The sequence below is a fragment of the Caretta caretta genome, chromosome 1 (assembly GCF_965140235.1).
Source record: "Caretta caretta isolate rCarCar2 chromosome 1, rCarCar1.hap1, whole genome shotgun sequence".
Classification (NCBI taxonomy): Eukaryota; Metazoa; Chordata; order Testudines; family Cheloniidae; genus Caretta; species Caretta caretta.
Window position 1 is genome coordinate 336,383,602 of NC_134206.1, and position 15,672 is coordinate 336,399,273.

The 15,672-nt window shown below is 38.1% G+C and overlaps 1 protein-coding gene across 2 annotated transcripts in view; it reads left to right on the top strand.

The window, feature by feature from the left end:
- Positions 1 to 15,672, top strand: part of SEMA3A (semaphorin 3A) — a 289,689-nt gene that overhangs the window by 84,962 nt on the left and 189,055 nt on the right. Inside the window, exon 2 of one of the 2 annotated variants that reach the window (XM_075124518.1) lies at positions 2,063 to 2,267. In XM_075124518.1, the coding sequence (XP_074980619.1) occupies positions 2,156 to 2,267 (112 nt within the window). In that variant the 5' untranslated portion in view covers positions 2,063 to 2,155. Of the gene's footprint in view, positions 1 to 1,617; positions 2,268 to 15,672 lie in introns of those variants that run through there. The other variant, XM_048835313.2, reaches the window with a different exon arrangement.

Sequence of the window (15,672 nt, forward strand, 5' to 3'; positions counted from 1 at the left end):
ATCTTTTGTATTTTGTTTCTTATTGTTTGCTCTACACAAAAGGATAATTCATTAGGCCAATTCTCCAAATAATCTCAAAGTGACATGAATTCCTCTGCAGAGTGAATGTCTGTAGTAAGTAATCCATGGAAAACAGACAGGCGTCTCTTGTCATTTTGGAGCTTTAATCCACTGCCTGAAGCATGAAAATGCTCAGAATAACAAGTGTGGGAATGATCAAAATCAACATTATTTTTGGATTTTATTTTCTTTACAATGCCACTGATCAGTAGAATTGCTGAATCTGGCAGATACAGTGCCCTTGGATTAACGAAGTAAACTCAGGAGGAAGAAAAATTTGTTAAAGAGGGATAGAATTAAACTTTTTTTCCCTTTGGCAAATGTTAAGCAGTGAAACCAGTGTTGACAGAATGTTTAGGTCTAGTTTACAACAGTATTAAGCCCTTTTTTTAAGGGTTTAAATTTTTAATTAGAATAAAAAAACATCTGCAGCTTTTCAAATATGTATTTCTGTTTGAAGCTCAGAACAGAGTAAACCTTATATCCTAAAGAGTGAATTTGTACCTGCTTGTAGGTATAGAAAACGGATGTTGTATTCTATTGGGGCCAGATTATATGCTTTTACATTGACTTTAGTGGCACTATTTATATGATTAATTATTCACCAATGTGAGTAAGAGAGTCATAATTTGACCCTTAGCTTCTACTGTCCTAAAATATCTGTCAATCTTTTCATTCTGGAAAACTTTTAAAACAAAATAGATGGAAATACTAAACTGCTTGGACAACATGCTTGTTTAGTAAAAGTTGACTTCCTATGCTTACTTGAATGTCCGACGATTCTGCATGGCTGGGAGACTCTGGTAATCCTTCAAGCACTGAAAACGGAGTGTGTGTGTGTATGTGTGTGTGTAGGGGTGGGGCAGGTTTGTGTTTGTATTTACAGTTTTCCTTAACACTTAGCAGACACTGGGGTCTTCCTGCAGTCTTTCTTCACTCTTTATGATGGGGGGGGGGGGGAGACCAACTTCATTAATGAGTTTCACATAATTATTTAAAAAACAAAAAACAAAACAATACCAGAGTGTCCAAGCAATTGGAAGGTTGTGGACATCTTAAATTTATAAGAATTCTTTGGAGAATCCCCCAGTATAATTTACAAGCCCCGTTGGACCTATACATGTCTTGAACTGACTGTTGAAGTGAGCTTTACTAGGAATTTCTTTTGCTGGATTGGGTTGGGGGGGAGGGTAAAGGAACTTTTCCTAACAAGGCTTTAAAAGCTTCAGTGGTAAAGTTATGTTGATGGAAGTCTTCCCTACTTGTTCACTGATAGCAAGTCACACAGGATTACACTATGGGCAGGAGATGTTATTTATGTGGGTGGCAATATTCAGGGTTTATTTTTTGCAGGGGGTGTTTTTTATTCAAAATAGTCAAATCAAATCAAATCCCCAACTGGCTATAAAATCGCTTGTGCCTTTGGAGGTGAATTTATAGCTCCGTGCCTTTCAGGGGCTTGGTGGAGGTTTCTCTTCCCTCCTCTCCTCTCTGCCTAGATGTTTTTTGCATGTGTTGTGTGACAGCAGGGGAAGGGGAGTGGGTTGTGCTTTTCTCTTCTCCCATTGTCAGCTAGTGTAAGAGCGTGTTGGGAAAAACCTGTCTGCGGGATCCTGTGTCATCTCCCCTACATGTGCACAGGAAAAGTCAATGCTGCTCGCTGCGCCGCTCTGTTTCCCTTTCATTCTTGCTTGTGCTGAAGCAGGGAGCAGGATTAGCTCGTGGCACTGGCTATCAGAGGAGCGTAGATAAAAGGCACAGCTCGTTCAGCGCCCCCGCTGCAGCCCTTGTTATTGTTTCCCCCTTCCCCACAACAGTTGTGCCTCATTATCCACTGTCTGGCTCAATTTTTGTGCCCGTGTGTGTACTGGAAGGGGCTTGAAGTTTTCCCTGCTCCACCGACTGTGGCAGAAGAAGGAGAGATGTTCTAAAGCGTGGCCATGAGGGCTTGATTGTTCTGCGTTTATGAATGAAACTGACCTCAATCACCTGTTACCTCCAGTTTCTAGATTGTTTGAAGTTCTGCGGCTGTACCCTACAGGACCGAGGGCACCGAGACGCCGATATACAAGGACCCTACAGTATCGTCGGCAGCATGAGCTGGCTGAATAGGATTGCACTGCTTTTCTTGGGAGTATTACTAGCAGAAGGAGTGAACTGCCAGCATGTGAAGAATAACGTGCCAAGACTCAAATTATCCTATAAAGGTAAGTCTGTTGTTGTCTTTTATTTCCTCTCTCCCTCGCTCTCTTTTCTTAGGATCTGTTCTTATTTTTCCTGCTTTTCCTTATCGTTAAAAATGGAGATGTGTGTTCGAGAAAATATTTTCAAACACTTAAAAAAAACGTTTTAAATTCAATACCACTCAATTTAAATGCAGACAAAGAAGAGTTAATTACATTTGCAGGCAAAGATTCTAGAATATGCTGATTTTTGTAAGAATATTGAATTATTTCATAGGACTTTACTCTTTCAAAATTATTAGACATCTTTGACCACCCAATTAATCTTTATGCTGCTCTGGGCATGTTGTACAGCTACAATCGAGTATTTATCTAGTTCAAACACGATGGAATAGAAGGAGATTTATGTTGGGTTTTTTTATGCATGAAGTGGTTAAATCTCAGTCATGAATATTCAGTTTGTACAGATCTGACAATCAGATGCCTCACATAAGCAGTAGATGGTGGGTTTGCCAAGAAAGTATAAACTGAAAGGAACAGATCAGCTCCAGAAAAAGGAATAATGTACTAGATCTTCAATGCAATGCTATTTTTTTCTTAAATGAAATTATATCATACATACTTTGAGTATATTTCAGTAATCCTTACAGAGAATGTGTTATTAAGGGAAGATAACTGTGAGATTACTCTTACCTTTGGGAATTTGCATAGCATTAGACACAATGCATTGTCAGTAATTAACTTTAGTAAAATTATTGCTATTATTAAAATTCAGGACTCTGAAGAACCAGGTATACCCTCTCCCTTATCATTGCAGGACATTTCATTACAGATTCTATATATGTGCATTGTAGGGAGAAAAAAATAAAAGCTGGACAGTATACAAATGGGATAGAAGATTAAACTATAAGAGCTAGGTATTATTATTACTAAAAGAGGTTTCCACCCCTAAAAGTTGACTTTTTATAATCCCAGATGATTTAAGACGGGGAGATGGGGGAAAGTACCTTCAGTTCAAAATGTGTGTGTGGGTGTTGGGGGGAAGAAGTGTCCCATTTCTACAATGAAAAAAAGTGAACATGTGTGTTTGTGGTCATAGATGTCAATCTCTGTCTGCTGTATAGTCTATATATCTCATGCCAGGAGAAGAATGTTCTCTACTTTTTGCATAACAGGGAGAATCTGTCTTTCTGGTGGCACAAGTGTGAAGAAAGAAACATCTAAATGATTCCAGGCAGTCGTCATTTTCACACTTTAAACCAGAAAATTAAACACCTATAAAACTTGGATGTGTTCTGACTTCATTGTGAAATAAATGAATGTGCATATTTTAAAAAGAATGTGTGTTTGTGTAAGCAGCACTTTATATATGAAAAGAAAACTTTATGTGTCACTTTGTGTCACTTTGTTTTTTGTGAGAAAATTATTTTATATTGAATAAATGCAAATTGGTTATTTTAAATAATTTAATCTGAGAAACAACCTGATGCATGTGCCATGTTATAAAACTCTTTAAATACCATTTTAATTGTTTGTGATCTAACTTCCAAACTTTAATGGCCCTACTGTAAAACTCAATTAAATTATTATATAGGAGCTTAACTTCGAGTGTTTCTTAAAAGTGCTCCATTAAAGTGTTTAATGGCTAATTAATAATTGTTTGCTATTTTTCACCCCATTAAAGTTTATTGAGGGCTCAATTCTGGCATTCATACGAACGCTGAATCTTCTCATTGAAATCAGTGGGACTAGCTGTGCAAAAAAGTGCTACTGTGGTTTGAGGAAGGCAGAATCTGGCCCATCATTTGTATCCATTGATACTATATCCAAACTATAACCAGCTTTGCAACACTTGATTATTCTGGTGGCTGGTTGTTTTTAACTTCTGTTTCTGCTGGGAACAAGAATCTAATTCTCACCATTTTTTATTTAATAAACACCAGCTTCTAGGGCAAAGTTTTTCACAATAGTAACTCGGGAAACTGATAGACTCCTTAGTACTGTTTGTGTAATTGACAGAACAAGCTGTTAAAATGAAATGATTGCAAGACAATGAGAACTCCAGTCCTACAAAACACTTAAGGGCATGCTTAATTTTAAGCATGTGCAAAATAAGAGCTCTATCCTGCATGGTGCTGAGCACATTAGCCCAGTCTACCAAAACAAGCATGTGCTTAACTTTAAATGTTTGGGTAGTCCTACTGACTGCATAGGTCTACTAGCATGCTTACAATTGAGTACAGGCTTAAGAGTTCTGCTGGATTGTGGCCAAAGTGTTCAGCATCTTGCAGGGTGGACCCATACTTTCGAGTTATTATAAAATAGAGAAAAGTAAGACTTAATCAGCTGGTGTTTTTCAGCTAATTATCCTTCTGATAAATTGTCGGGTGGATAAATAGGCACAGTGCTTTGTGAGTATGCTGCTTTAAGAGTTGTGCATAGTGAAAATATACTTTGTGGGCAATGAATGAATATATTACATATCAATGTGGATCTTGTGAAGATACCATAGGCCATTTTCTTACTAGTGGGACTAATGGGTATTAAAACTACTAACAATTAGGAAAAATAACACCCCACTCCTCCAATTACCTAGCAGTTCTATTTCTGCATTGAGAGCCTGGCAGTTTAGTAAAATAAACTGTGAAATGAATGAGAACATGCAGGGTAAAAAAGAATGTGTCAAACAATTTTTCTTCTGTTGTTTTACTCGCAGTCGTGTTTTTGTTTTTGAATGTACAATTGATTTTTGCCTAAGCAAATGCCTTGTAGCCAGTTGTCATTGTTTTGTTTCTAAAGAACAATAGGGATTTATTTTAGCTTCTTGTTTTTTCTGACTAATTAGATGTCAAACATAGTTAAAACATGCAGGCATTTGGCTTAAAAATTTCCAAAGTGATTCATGAAGGGTTAAATCCCTGCCAACCTTAATTTCCTATGGTCACTTGTTTTCAAAGGTCCACTGTTAGCTCTGTCATTTCTCAGGTTGCCAGATAGACATTTCAGTGAACTCCCATTCTTATTTTCTCTTGACTTCTCATCGCTCAGTCTCACAGTAGATTAGAAGTATCATATCAAGCACATTTTGTGTAGGGTAAGGGAGGGAGTCCATGTAATAAATATATTATAAATTGGGCCACCTTTATGGAAGAGGGACCAAAAAGATGCTTTCAGGTTCATTCCAGAAGTGACATATTAGAAAAATGGGGTCTCTTGGCTTTGTAGCAGTCAGATTTGGGCAGTTCACTGGGGGAAGCAAATATGTGGTGAACAGAGATGACATCCTTTCTCTATTGAAGTCAATACTCGCAAAACTCACATTGACTTCAGTAGAAGTCAGGATTTCTCAAACACTCAGATCTCAAACACTGACATTTCACGTAGGTCCATAAATAGTAAGAAATCTAGCCCAAACAATATTTCTTTCCAATTCTTTTCATTGACTTTTGTGGGCTTTGGATCATGTCCTAAATATGGGGAAAAAATTAGCTTAAAACTATTGCAGGTTAAACTGATCCCCACCACCTCCACCTCCCTTCTGTAGCTTTTAAAGGCTGCATCTGGTGAAATAACAAAAAAAATTTAATCTCCAAGATGTAAAGAAAGCCTTTAATAAAACAACTGTTAAACGGTGAGGAAATAACATGTTCTTAAAGTTTCTTTTTATCCCAATGACTTGTGTTTCAATGAATAATGTAATGAGCTCTACTGTGTTATTAGGTTGTAGGTTCTGTTCAGAAAGCATCTATTATATATTGAGTTCTCTGTGTGATGGTGTTGAAGTTGTGAGTGCAAAGTTTAAAACAATAAATAGTCTTAGCTCCACAAGGATATTTCCTTTCTTTCCTTCCCATATTTTCCATCTGTTCCATCTCTCTCTTTTTCTTTTATGCAGTGAACCAACAGTATAAACAAATGCTAGATCTAGCTACAAGAAGTTTTGTTTTTGTTTTTAATAAAAAGAATGCTCATTAAAATACCTTGTTTCACAAAGCTCTTCCCAAGGCAACTCTGATTTTTGTCATGAGTAAATCTTGTGAACTCAAAGTTTCTCATATCCATCTGACTCATCGCATTTGTTTATTGAAAATTTATAAATCCTCTAAGTATGTCTGGTAAAAGTACATGTGTGGTTCTTTTTTTTTAATTGTTGCTCAATTGGATGCACGTTACTTAAGAATAAGTAACTGGAAAAAGATTGCATGTAGATTCAGTTGTACTACTCCCTGGTTTCCATTCAAGCCATAGTAAAAATAGATATTTTGCCTAAAATTGGAATGAAAATAAGAGCTGCCTCCAGACTCTGTGTATGATCAATCTACAAATGTGCCAGAATTTCATCCACTCTTTTATAGACAAGTAGCACTACCTGGGTACACATGAGTCTACGTATGATATTTAATTGGTAAGGTAGCTTATCAACTTGTCCTACTGGCACTTGATAACATGCAGGTGGGTTTTTTTTTCTACCCAATTCTTCAGCCAGCCACATAATCCCAATACAAAAAACAAATTAAAACAAAAAACAGAGAGCATTTTAGTAAGAGCATTAATAATATACAGGGCCTGATTGGAGACATGTCTCTTATCACTTAATGTCAGTTTCTCTCAAAACTCAAGATACCCATTTAAAGGGTCTTATAATTAAATTACTTTATGCATATAGCCGCTTCTCTGAAAACTTCTTTTCACACTCATTGTGAAGAAGATAAGGGAACTGAGAACTTGGAAAGAGGAGCAGGGAGGTAGGAAAAACAAGTGTTTATGGACATAGGCAAGGACTTGTAAGATTCTCCAGGCCCCATTCTCATTAAATAGCAAAAAGATCTATAGTTTAGGCTCCTTTTATGTCTATATCTATTTGGCACAGGAGTTGGAAGTACAGGACTTAGATGCAGCCACAAAATTTTCAGGTAGCCTTGGTCCTGATCCTGGAGTATTTTACAGTAGCTTTGGTGCTGATTTCACTAACATTAGTTGACCATGATCCCCAAGAAGGCCAGATACCAGATAAGAATTGTCAAAACAGAACAGAGGCCCACTCTGACACTGGAGAGAGAGGAAGCTGGTGTAGAGACTAGTTAAAATGCTTTACGTCAGCTGAGATCTTGCCTGTTTAGGGGAATTCTCAGCTGGCCATTTAGGACAAAAGATGCAAAGTGACCAGAACAAGGAGGAAGAGAACCTGGCCCTACATTTTTATTTTATAGTCCAAATTTTCCCATTAAATGCTAGTAAGAAAAGTGTGATTTCTGAATTACAAAATTCTCCCTTTCTTAGAGGGCTTACTATGTCCATGTAACTCGGCCTGCTATACAGTTTTTTGTTCATAAAAGGTGCTGGGTTGATAGTAATGTAAACTGTGGTCTTCTCTTTGTCTATGAAGCAGCTTACCTTTGCTGCTTGTTGCATTATACTTAAAGCCCTGATCCAGCAAAGAATTTAATCAGATCAATGGTCCCATTGAACTCAGTGGGACTACTCACATCATGATTAAATCTAGTATTCGTTTCAGTGCTTTGCTGGATTGGGACTTAGATGCATCTCTGAGTGCTTGGGACATGTTTAAGTACATGTTGGTACCACAACACATGACCAAAAAAAAAAGTTTAAAATAGGGAACCTAGCATGTACAGTTTATTCCAGTGTTCATGGTCTACTAACGCCTATCCATTATTACACACTATATAGTATATGAATACATGGAATTATATCTGAGAGGAAATCACTAATTACTCCTATTTTTGACTTTCCTAAAAGAAGATGTGTTTTTCAGGTTTCATTTAATATATTGCCATACTCTGTTCCCTTCACTGTGGTTTTGGTTTGACTACGTCCTTAAAATGATCACTGATGATTTAACATGCAACCTCTTCTGCAGTTGGTGTTAGAGAGTCTTCTTTCTATTTGTCTTTTCTGGGCTGCAGGCTCACCCTTTATTGCTCTCATGTACATCCCTGAAAAAATTGTAATGGAAGCAATAATCATGTAAAGATGCACCAATGTTTTGAATAGTTCCCATATCAGCCAGAGTCTGACTTGACCTCGATTCAATCTGAAGCAAAATAAGATTTCTACCTGAGGCAGTCCCTGAGTGAGGGAGATGAAAACAAATCCCTGTAAGTGATGTCAAGGACTGTGACATTCTACTTCCAAGTTTCAAAATTTAAAAAGGGTAAAATCATTTTCAGGATCCCACATGCTTATTTTTAAACTAGTGCACGTAGTGGACGGTGGCAGCTCAAGGTCAGAATTGTAGATGAGGCTCTGTAATTTGCCTTAGTGCGCTTATTAATTAAGGTCATTTGTGGATGTTCACGTCAGTGCTCTGCTGTGGCTGGTGGGCTGTTCAGCAAATTCCTTCTACTGTAGCATTAAAGCCCCTTCTGGAATGTGCACATGTACACTGTGCAGTCACAGGGGCCTGCCCTATGGAGCCTTGATGTGGGCTAGCTCTTCTTGTCCAGTAACAGCTGTGAATGGTGAGCATAACTGTCATGATGGTAAATTCACTTTTCTTTTCCTACGTTTTTTGAGTAGTGCAGAACCCCATTGCCCGCCAGTGAAAGAGCCAGAAGGGAGCTCTCCTCAGCTGCGGAGACCACGAACATTTTTAAAAGTGCCGTAGGCTCCTTCACCACTCGAAAGTGCTCCCTGTTACATCTCTCTCTCTCTCTCTCATTAACGTTATTGTACTTTGACTCTCAAGTAGGTGAACCTCATGGAGCTGGAGTTGGGCTTGGATTTGTTATAGTTATGCCTCTCGATAGCACTTACAAGTTTAGCCATCTTCTTCTTGTTATCCTTATTATTTACTATTATTACTTTATAGTACAGTCGCACTCAGGATGAGCTAGGCGCTGCCCAGATGAAGATAGAGGAGAGGGTATCTCAATCCTTGCCATGAAGAGTTACAACGCAGTGGACCTTTTTCACTTGCTTTCAGTTTTAATGGTTGCACGTTTTTGTTTTCACTGAGTCGCCTCTAGTGAGTGTTGCCTTAACTTTTAACATCAGTCTTCTTAGTATGTAATGTAACTTTTGGCCCAGTTGTTACCATCTACTATGCAAGTTTGGCACACACAAGGCACTGGCATTTTTACCTCCCAGAGTATGACATGCTTCTTAGGAAGACAGTACCATTACATACTTTCCATGTACTTCCATAGGAGCAGATTCTGATCTCATTTACACTTGTCTAAGGCCCCAATTTGGGAAAGCATCCCTATTCATGAAAGCGCTTAAGTACATGGTTAAGTTCCACTGATTAAAGTTAAGTTTGCGATTAAATGCTTTTCTGAATCTCAAGTAACTCTTCTGAAGTCAATTGAGTTAGTCTGGATTTACACTGCAGTTACTGACATCAGAATTTGGCCCAGAAAAGGAAATATACAGTATCATTAAGTTCAGCATTTTCTTAAATACTTTACTCCGGTTCACCCCTCCTGTATCTACCTTCATTGCACAAGCAAGTTCTTCCAAACCCAATTACACCCACTGGTGGTGACTGGCTGCGGCTGCAGATCCTTTCTTAATAGTCTCATAGCTTTAAATAGGCTGATTCTAAATCAGGTTTGTTACCCTGTGTCAATTACCTAAGTCTTCTAATTGAAATGGCATATATTACTTTTAGTTTTTAAATATTTCCATGACCCAGTTTCATATAATGTGGCTTGCACATAAGTATGCATATGCATCTCTGCAAATCTATGGAAATATGCAGATCCTGGACCTGATTCTCCTCTCACTTATCTTGGTATAGTTACATTGACTTTATTGGAGTCACTCCAAATTTACACTAGTGGAATAAGAGCAGAATTAGACCCTGATTTCAGATTAATTCTGAATATTCCAAATGATAAAACTTTGAGTGATCCTTTTCCCACCCTGACATTTACATGTTTTCTATGTGTTAAAATCACCTGCAGCGGTCTCTGAAATGTGTGGGCACCATTCTGCTGTGCGTCATCTCTGTTTTTCATCCTTTGGTGTTTGATAGCCAAATACTAAACAGTCAAAAGTGTTTGCCATTCCTCTAATGCTTCAGAATTGTTTGGCATTTGTTGGGCTGCTTGCTTATCTCTCCAGCTAAATGTTATAGGAACTGTATAACCGAGCAGTCAAATAACATTCCCTTCCTTTATAAATATTTTTGTGCAAACTTGGATCTTGCAGAGAACAGTCTAAGGAATGGTGCAGTTCTTTGCTTTGTATCTACTGTGCAAGCAAATGAAAAAGAAAGTCCTCTTTCGCTATTTTCTAATGAAGTAAAGAACATATTGGCTTCTATGTGCCATCCTAGCTTCTATGGAAGCTTCTGCATGATGTGGGGAAAGGATTCCAATAACATGGTGAGGTTCATTTAGCTACCAAGGGGAAGGGTTCACAGCCCTGGGGAGACTGAAAACGGGTGCAGCCTGCAAACGTTTGAGATCCAGACCAGGCTTGGGGAAAGCGGAGTACAACCCCCTGGATCACAGAGGCTATGTCTTTACTATGAGCACTACAGCTACGCTGTTGTGGTGCTTTACCGTAGACACTTCCTAAAGTAATGGAAGGGATCTTTCCACTAGTGTAGTAAATCCACCCCCTCAAGAGGCAGGAGTTTGGTCAATAGAAAAATTCGTCTGTCGACCTAACAGTATTCATCACCAGGACTTTGAGAGAAGAGATGAGCCACGGTCTTATCTTCCGTGCTGCCTTCTTTTGACCTCTCTTACTCCCCTCAGCTTGAGGACGTGAAAAGGGAGCACCAAGACCATTGTTTGGAAGAGTCTCCATGGCATAAACAGATATTAAATGAACTCCTGAACTACCTGCAAAAATGTCTTTTCTCCCAGAAAAGTGAATTCCAGAGTTTCTGTTCTTCCAAGAAATGCCAGAGTCCATCTGCCAAGAGTCTATGTGCATCAAGAGAAAAATGTAGGAGGGGAGCATAAAGTGATTTTAAAGAGCTCCTGTTCACACTGGCCGAAATGTCCTAATCATCAGCAGGATATTGTTTCCAGCATTATAGCTATGCAGCTTGTGCCAGTACAGATCCCAACTGTCAATATTGCTATTATAGCATCTTTCCTGGGGTCTTTGTCTTCTGGTCGTCACAATGGACTCCTAGCTGAAATCTGGCATACAGGATTTGCTCTCTGGAGAAAAGAAAAAGAGAAAAATATTTTTGGTCTTTTTTAAAAGGGTCTCTTTTAGAAAGTACATTATGAAGCTAAAATATAAGTGTATTATATCTTTAAAACATTTTCCTTACCTGCAGCTTAGATCATTACAACTAAAATGATCGTAAACACCTAATGTTACTTTTCAGCTTGATGCTGGTTGTTTCATATATTTAAAGAGTTCTGTCAACGCTTTTCACATGATGTCCAAAGGTATGTGGTCTGTTCACCTGAGCATGGAATTCCTGAGTGCAAAATCCTTGTCTGCTATTGACTCACTGTGTGGTCTTCTAGCTATTGCACTTTGATCCCCACTACAGTAGCATCTCCCAGTCTTTGACGTTTTTTCCTCACAACACCCCTGTGTGTAAGGGAAGTGATATTGTCCCCACTTTACAGATTGGAAACTGAGGCACAGGGAAACTGAGTGACGTACTCCAAGTCTCACATTTAGCCTGTGGTAAAACAGGGGTGAGAACACCCATCTCCAGTATCCCCGGCTCACACCCTAGCTACTGAACCATATTTTTTCTTTTGGTTTTGGGCCTCAGTTTCGTCATCTGTAAAGTGGCGCTAAATAGTGTCGGGAGATGTTGGTTAGAGCGAAAGTCTTGCCACGCTTACTCACATTGAATAGTATCTTATTCTCAGACTAGTCCTATAGATTTGCACATTCATATTTCAGCCAGGAGTCATTTTTTTATGCTCATCATACAAAGAGCGGAAAAAGGTGCTTATTGTAACGTTATTGCAGCTGTGTACTGAGATGGCACCACTTAAGTTGCTATCATACTGGAAATATCTCACTGATCATTTGGATATTTCAGCTAATGCAGACAGGAACTCTCTAACCTTTTTCAGATACCCTTGTACATTTTGATCTCAACATATGCAGTAAATGTTCAGAGTGGCGGGAACTGTGCCCTGAATGAGTTTTTATTATTGGTATTATTGTATTTGGTGACTATAAAGTTACACAAGTATTTACAGGATCAGGGCCTTAGTTTGTTCATTTTTTAAACTAATGGCAATGAATAGCTAACAAGATAAAGTCAAAAGTGGGATTCTGCAGGTCTCTTGTTTTCATACACTTAGCTTCTAGACTAAGTAAAGAAGCACCTGTTTCTTAAACTGGAGATTGCCTTGATCTTTCAAAATATAAGTTCCAGTTCATATCTTGCACATGCCTTCAATGCAGCCATATGACATTTCATGAATTAACACAGGAAATGACTTAGTTTGCTTTTATACTTACTTCCTGTCCCCTTGTTATGGAGGGGTTGTTCTGAATATCATTTTGTTCCATAACGATACATCAACTTGAATGACAGACTGACAAAGAAACACTGAATCAGAACAATAATTAACACAAATATTGCTATATTAAAAAAAAAAAAAGCTCTTGCTCTGAACTAAAACTAACAAGATGTCACTGTAGTCTCCTCTTAGGCTCTGTGGATTACTTATTAGCTGGTTTCTATGCAGAGTATGCAAGCATCATAGAAGCTAAACCAGATGGTCACAGCTAGTAAACAGAATGACAAATCAGTTGAAACAGACATGAAGGATTCAACCCTACTTCCATTGAAATCAGTGGGATTTTTGCATTTTGCAATTCAAATGTAGCAGTGTTTATCCTCGTAAGTGTTTATTTGTTTCTTTGTTTCTTGGGATCTGATTCTCCTCTCAGTTATCCTAGTATAAATCAGGAGCAACTCCATTAACGTCAAAGAACTATATAGGAGTAACACTGGTATAAATTGGAGTGAAATCAGAGACTTGCTATTTTTAATTTTTATTGGATAGTTTGAGGAACGCGGGTTTTATTTCAGAGTGGCTGTGGTAGTCTGTATCAGCAAAAACAATGAGGAGTCCTTGTGGCACCTTATAGACTAACAAATTTATTTGGGCACAAGCTTTCATGGGCTAAAACCCACTTTATCAGATGCATGGAGTGAAAAATACAGTAAGCAGTGTATATATTATAGCACATGAAAAGATGGGAGTTGCCTTACCAAGTGGGGGGGTCAGTGCTAAAAAGGGCAATTCAATTAAGGAGGAAGTGGCTTATTCTCAACAGTTGACGAGAAGGGGTGAATATTAACAGATGTATGTTATCTGATCATGCTATCATGCATCTGATGAAGTGGGTTTTAGCCCACGAAAGCTTATGCCCAAATAAATTTGTTCGTCTCTAAGGTGCCACAAGGACTCCTTGTTGTTTTTGCAGGTTTTATTTGTTAAGAATGATTCCCTAGCCAAGACTTGCCACAGAAGGCCTTTAAAAGGAAATTTCTGAGAGCTGAAATTCTTTTTAAAGTGTTTTCTATCAGCATGAAAAAATATGACAAAAGCTGAGTTTTATTTTGCTGTACATTCGTCCTTAGTGCTATGCACACAAAGTATTTTACCTTATACTAGACATATGGAAGTGATCAGTGTATGTAAATTACAAGAGAAGAAGGTAAGGTATAGTTAGGAAATGTGTACTTGTTTCTGGTTATAAGACTTTGAAACCACACCAAAAGAGAAAAAAGAGAGAGAGAGAGACTTTACGTTTTGAGGCACCTTTTCTTTCAAAATAATGAATGGAGAATGGTTAAAACAGCAATGATTAAAAAATAATTCAGCACGAAAGCACAATATGGTACTGAACTTAGCCCTTCAATTAGCTCTTTTGGACACTGGAATCTACAGAGAAGGACCAGATTGCGAACTCTTTCCACGGAATGGAAAACTGGAGTAATTCCCCTTTTTCCTCATTGGGACTACTCGTGTGAGTAGCAGTTCACTAATGCGAGTAAGGGATTTCAGTCTAGCACAAAATAATTTGTATTTACATTGAACCTGATCTTGCATCCACTGTGCTCTTACACATTCCCATTCTGAAAATCCCACTAATATTCAGGGTTGCAATAAAAGCCTGATCAAAAGCCCATTGATGTCAATGGGAGTAGCCGTATTTTTGGTTATCTGGGCATTAGCACATTTTGTATTCTGAGAGGGATTGTCCAAGGCAACTGGGTTTATCCTCCTACTCTTTTAGAAAAGCTGCAAAAGCTCAACCTTGCATGTGAACAGCACTCAGAAATAGAAGGATAGATCTGCCCTTATCTTCTGCCAGCTTCTGCTATGAATTGCTGCATTCCAAACCATTCTGGAAATTAGCACCTGAACATATAAACTCAGACGTATTGAAACTTTCATACCTTTAACAGCTCTACAGATCTATGTATTTATAGATCTATATATCTCCTACGATAATGACCACTTGTAGTCAGCAAGCCTTATAATGAAGTGTCAGAGCTTATCTGTCACTTTAAACTTACCCCTTTATGGGAAGAGGTGAGGACTACTCCATGTTTTAAATGTTTCCAAAACTAAATGAAGACAAAAACAAATCAACAGAAGTATTAAGGCTAGATCCTAAACTGGTGTAGATTTGTGTCGCTCCATTAGAGTTACACCAGTAGAATATCTGACACTCAATGTGTAACAGTTGAACAAGTGCACCTTGTGGTGTGATGTACATAGTGAGCCAAATGGTGCTGTGCTGATCTGCCTAGATGTTGAGAGATCTGGCCCATTATATACTCAGATAACTCATCACACTAATACCCCTTACATCCACATTTTCCTTTGTTGCATATTAGCAATTTGTTTTGCTATATGTAGTGTAAAGATTCTCTGGTTTAAAAGTAATTCAATCCTTCAGATAAAGTGCTTCTAAAAAAAGCAGAGGTAAACAGCTAGAGTAGATAAGCAAAGAACAGAGAATATAAGAAAAATCTGAATAGGCTTTGAGCCAGATGGTTTTGTACGTGTTTTAAAGCACTACTCTGCTGCTTAGATTTGGAACTGGTTGGCATGGATATATATATATATTTATGTATATATATGAGAGAGAGAGATTTACCAAGCCATTCAAAGCGGCTCCAAAAACTGATTGCTTAGGCATCAAAACTAGAGACTGTTTCCAATGCAAAGTTCACTTATAGGGGTGATATGAGTTATGTACCTACTCCATAACCATGAGATAACATGGTACCACCACTGGAGTTTACCATGTAATAATAATTTTCACTGGTGTTAGTCTGTAGTTTCCATCTGTTTCCTCAGAATACCATGATGTATTTCATGCAAGCTTCATAATTCAGTAAATAGCTCATGTCACCTCAATAATCATTTACAGAACTCATTTTCCTTCTCAGAAAAGCTTCTGTGTGCTAATTTGATTTGGTTAAATTATTCCGTAAAGGACT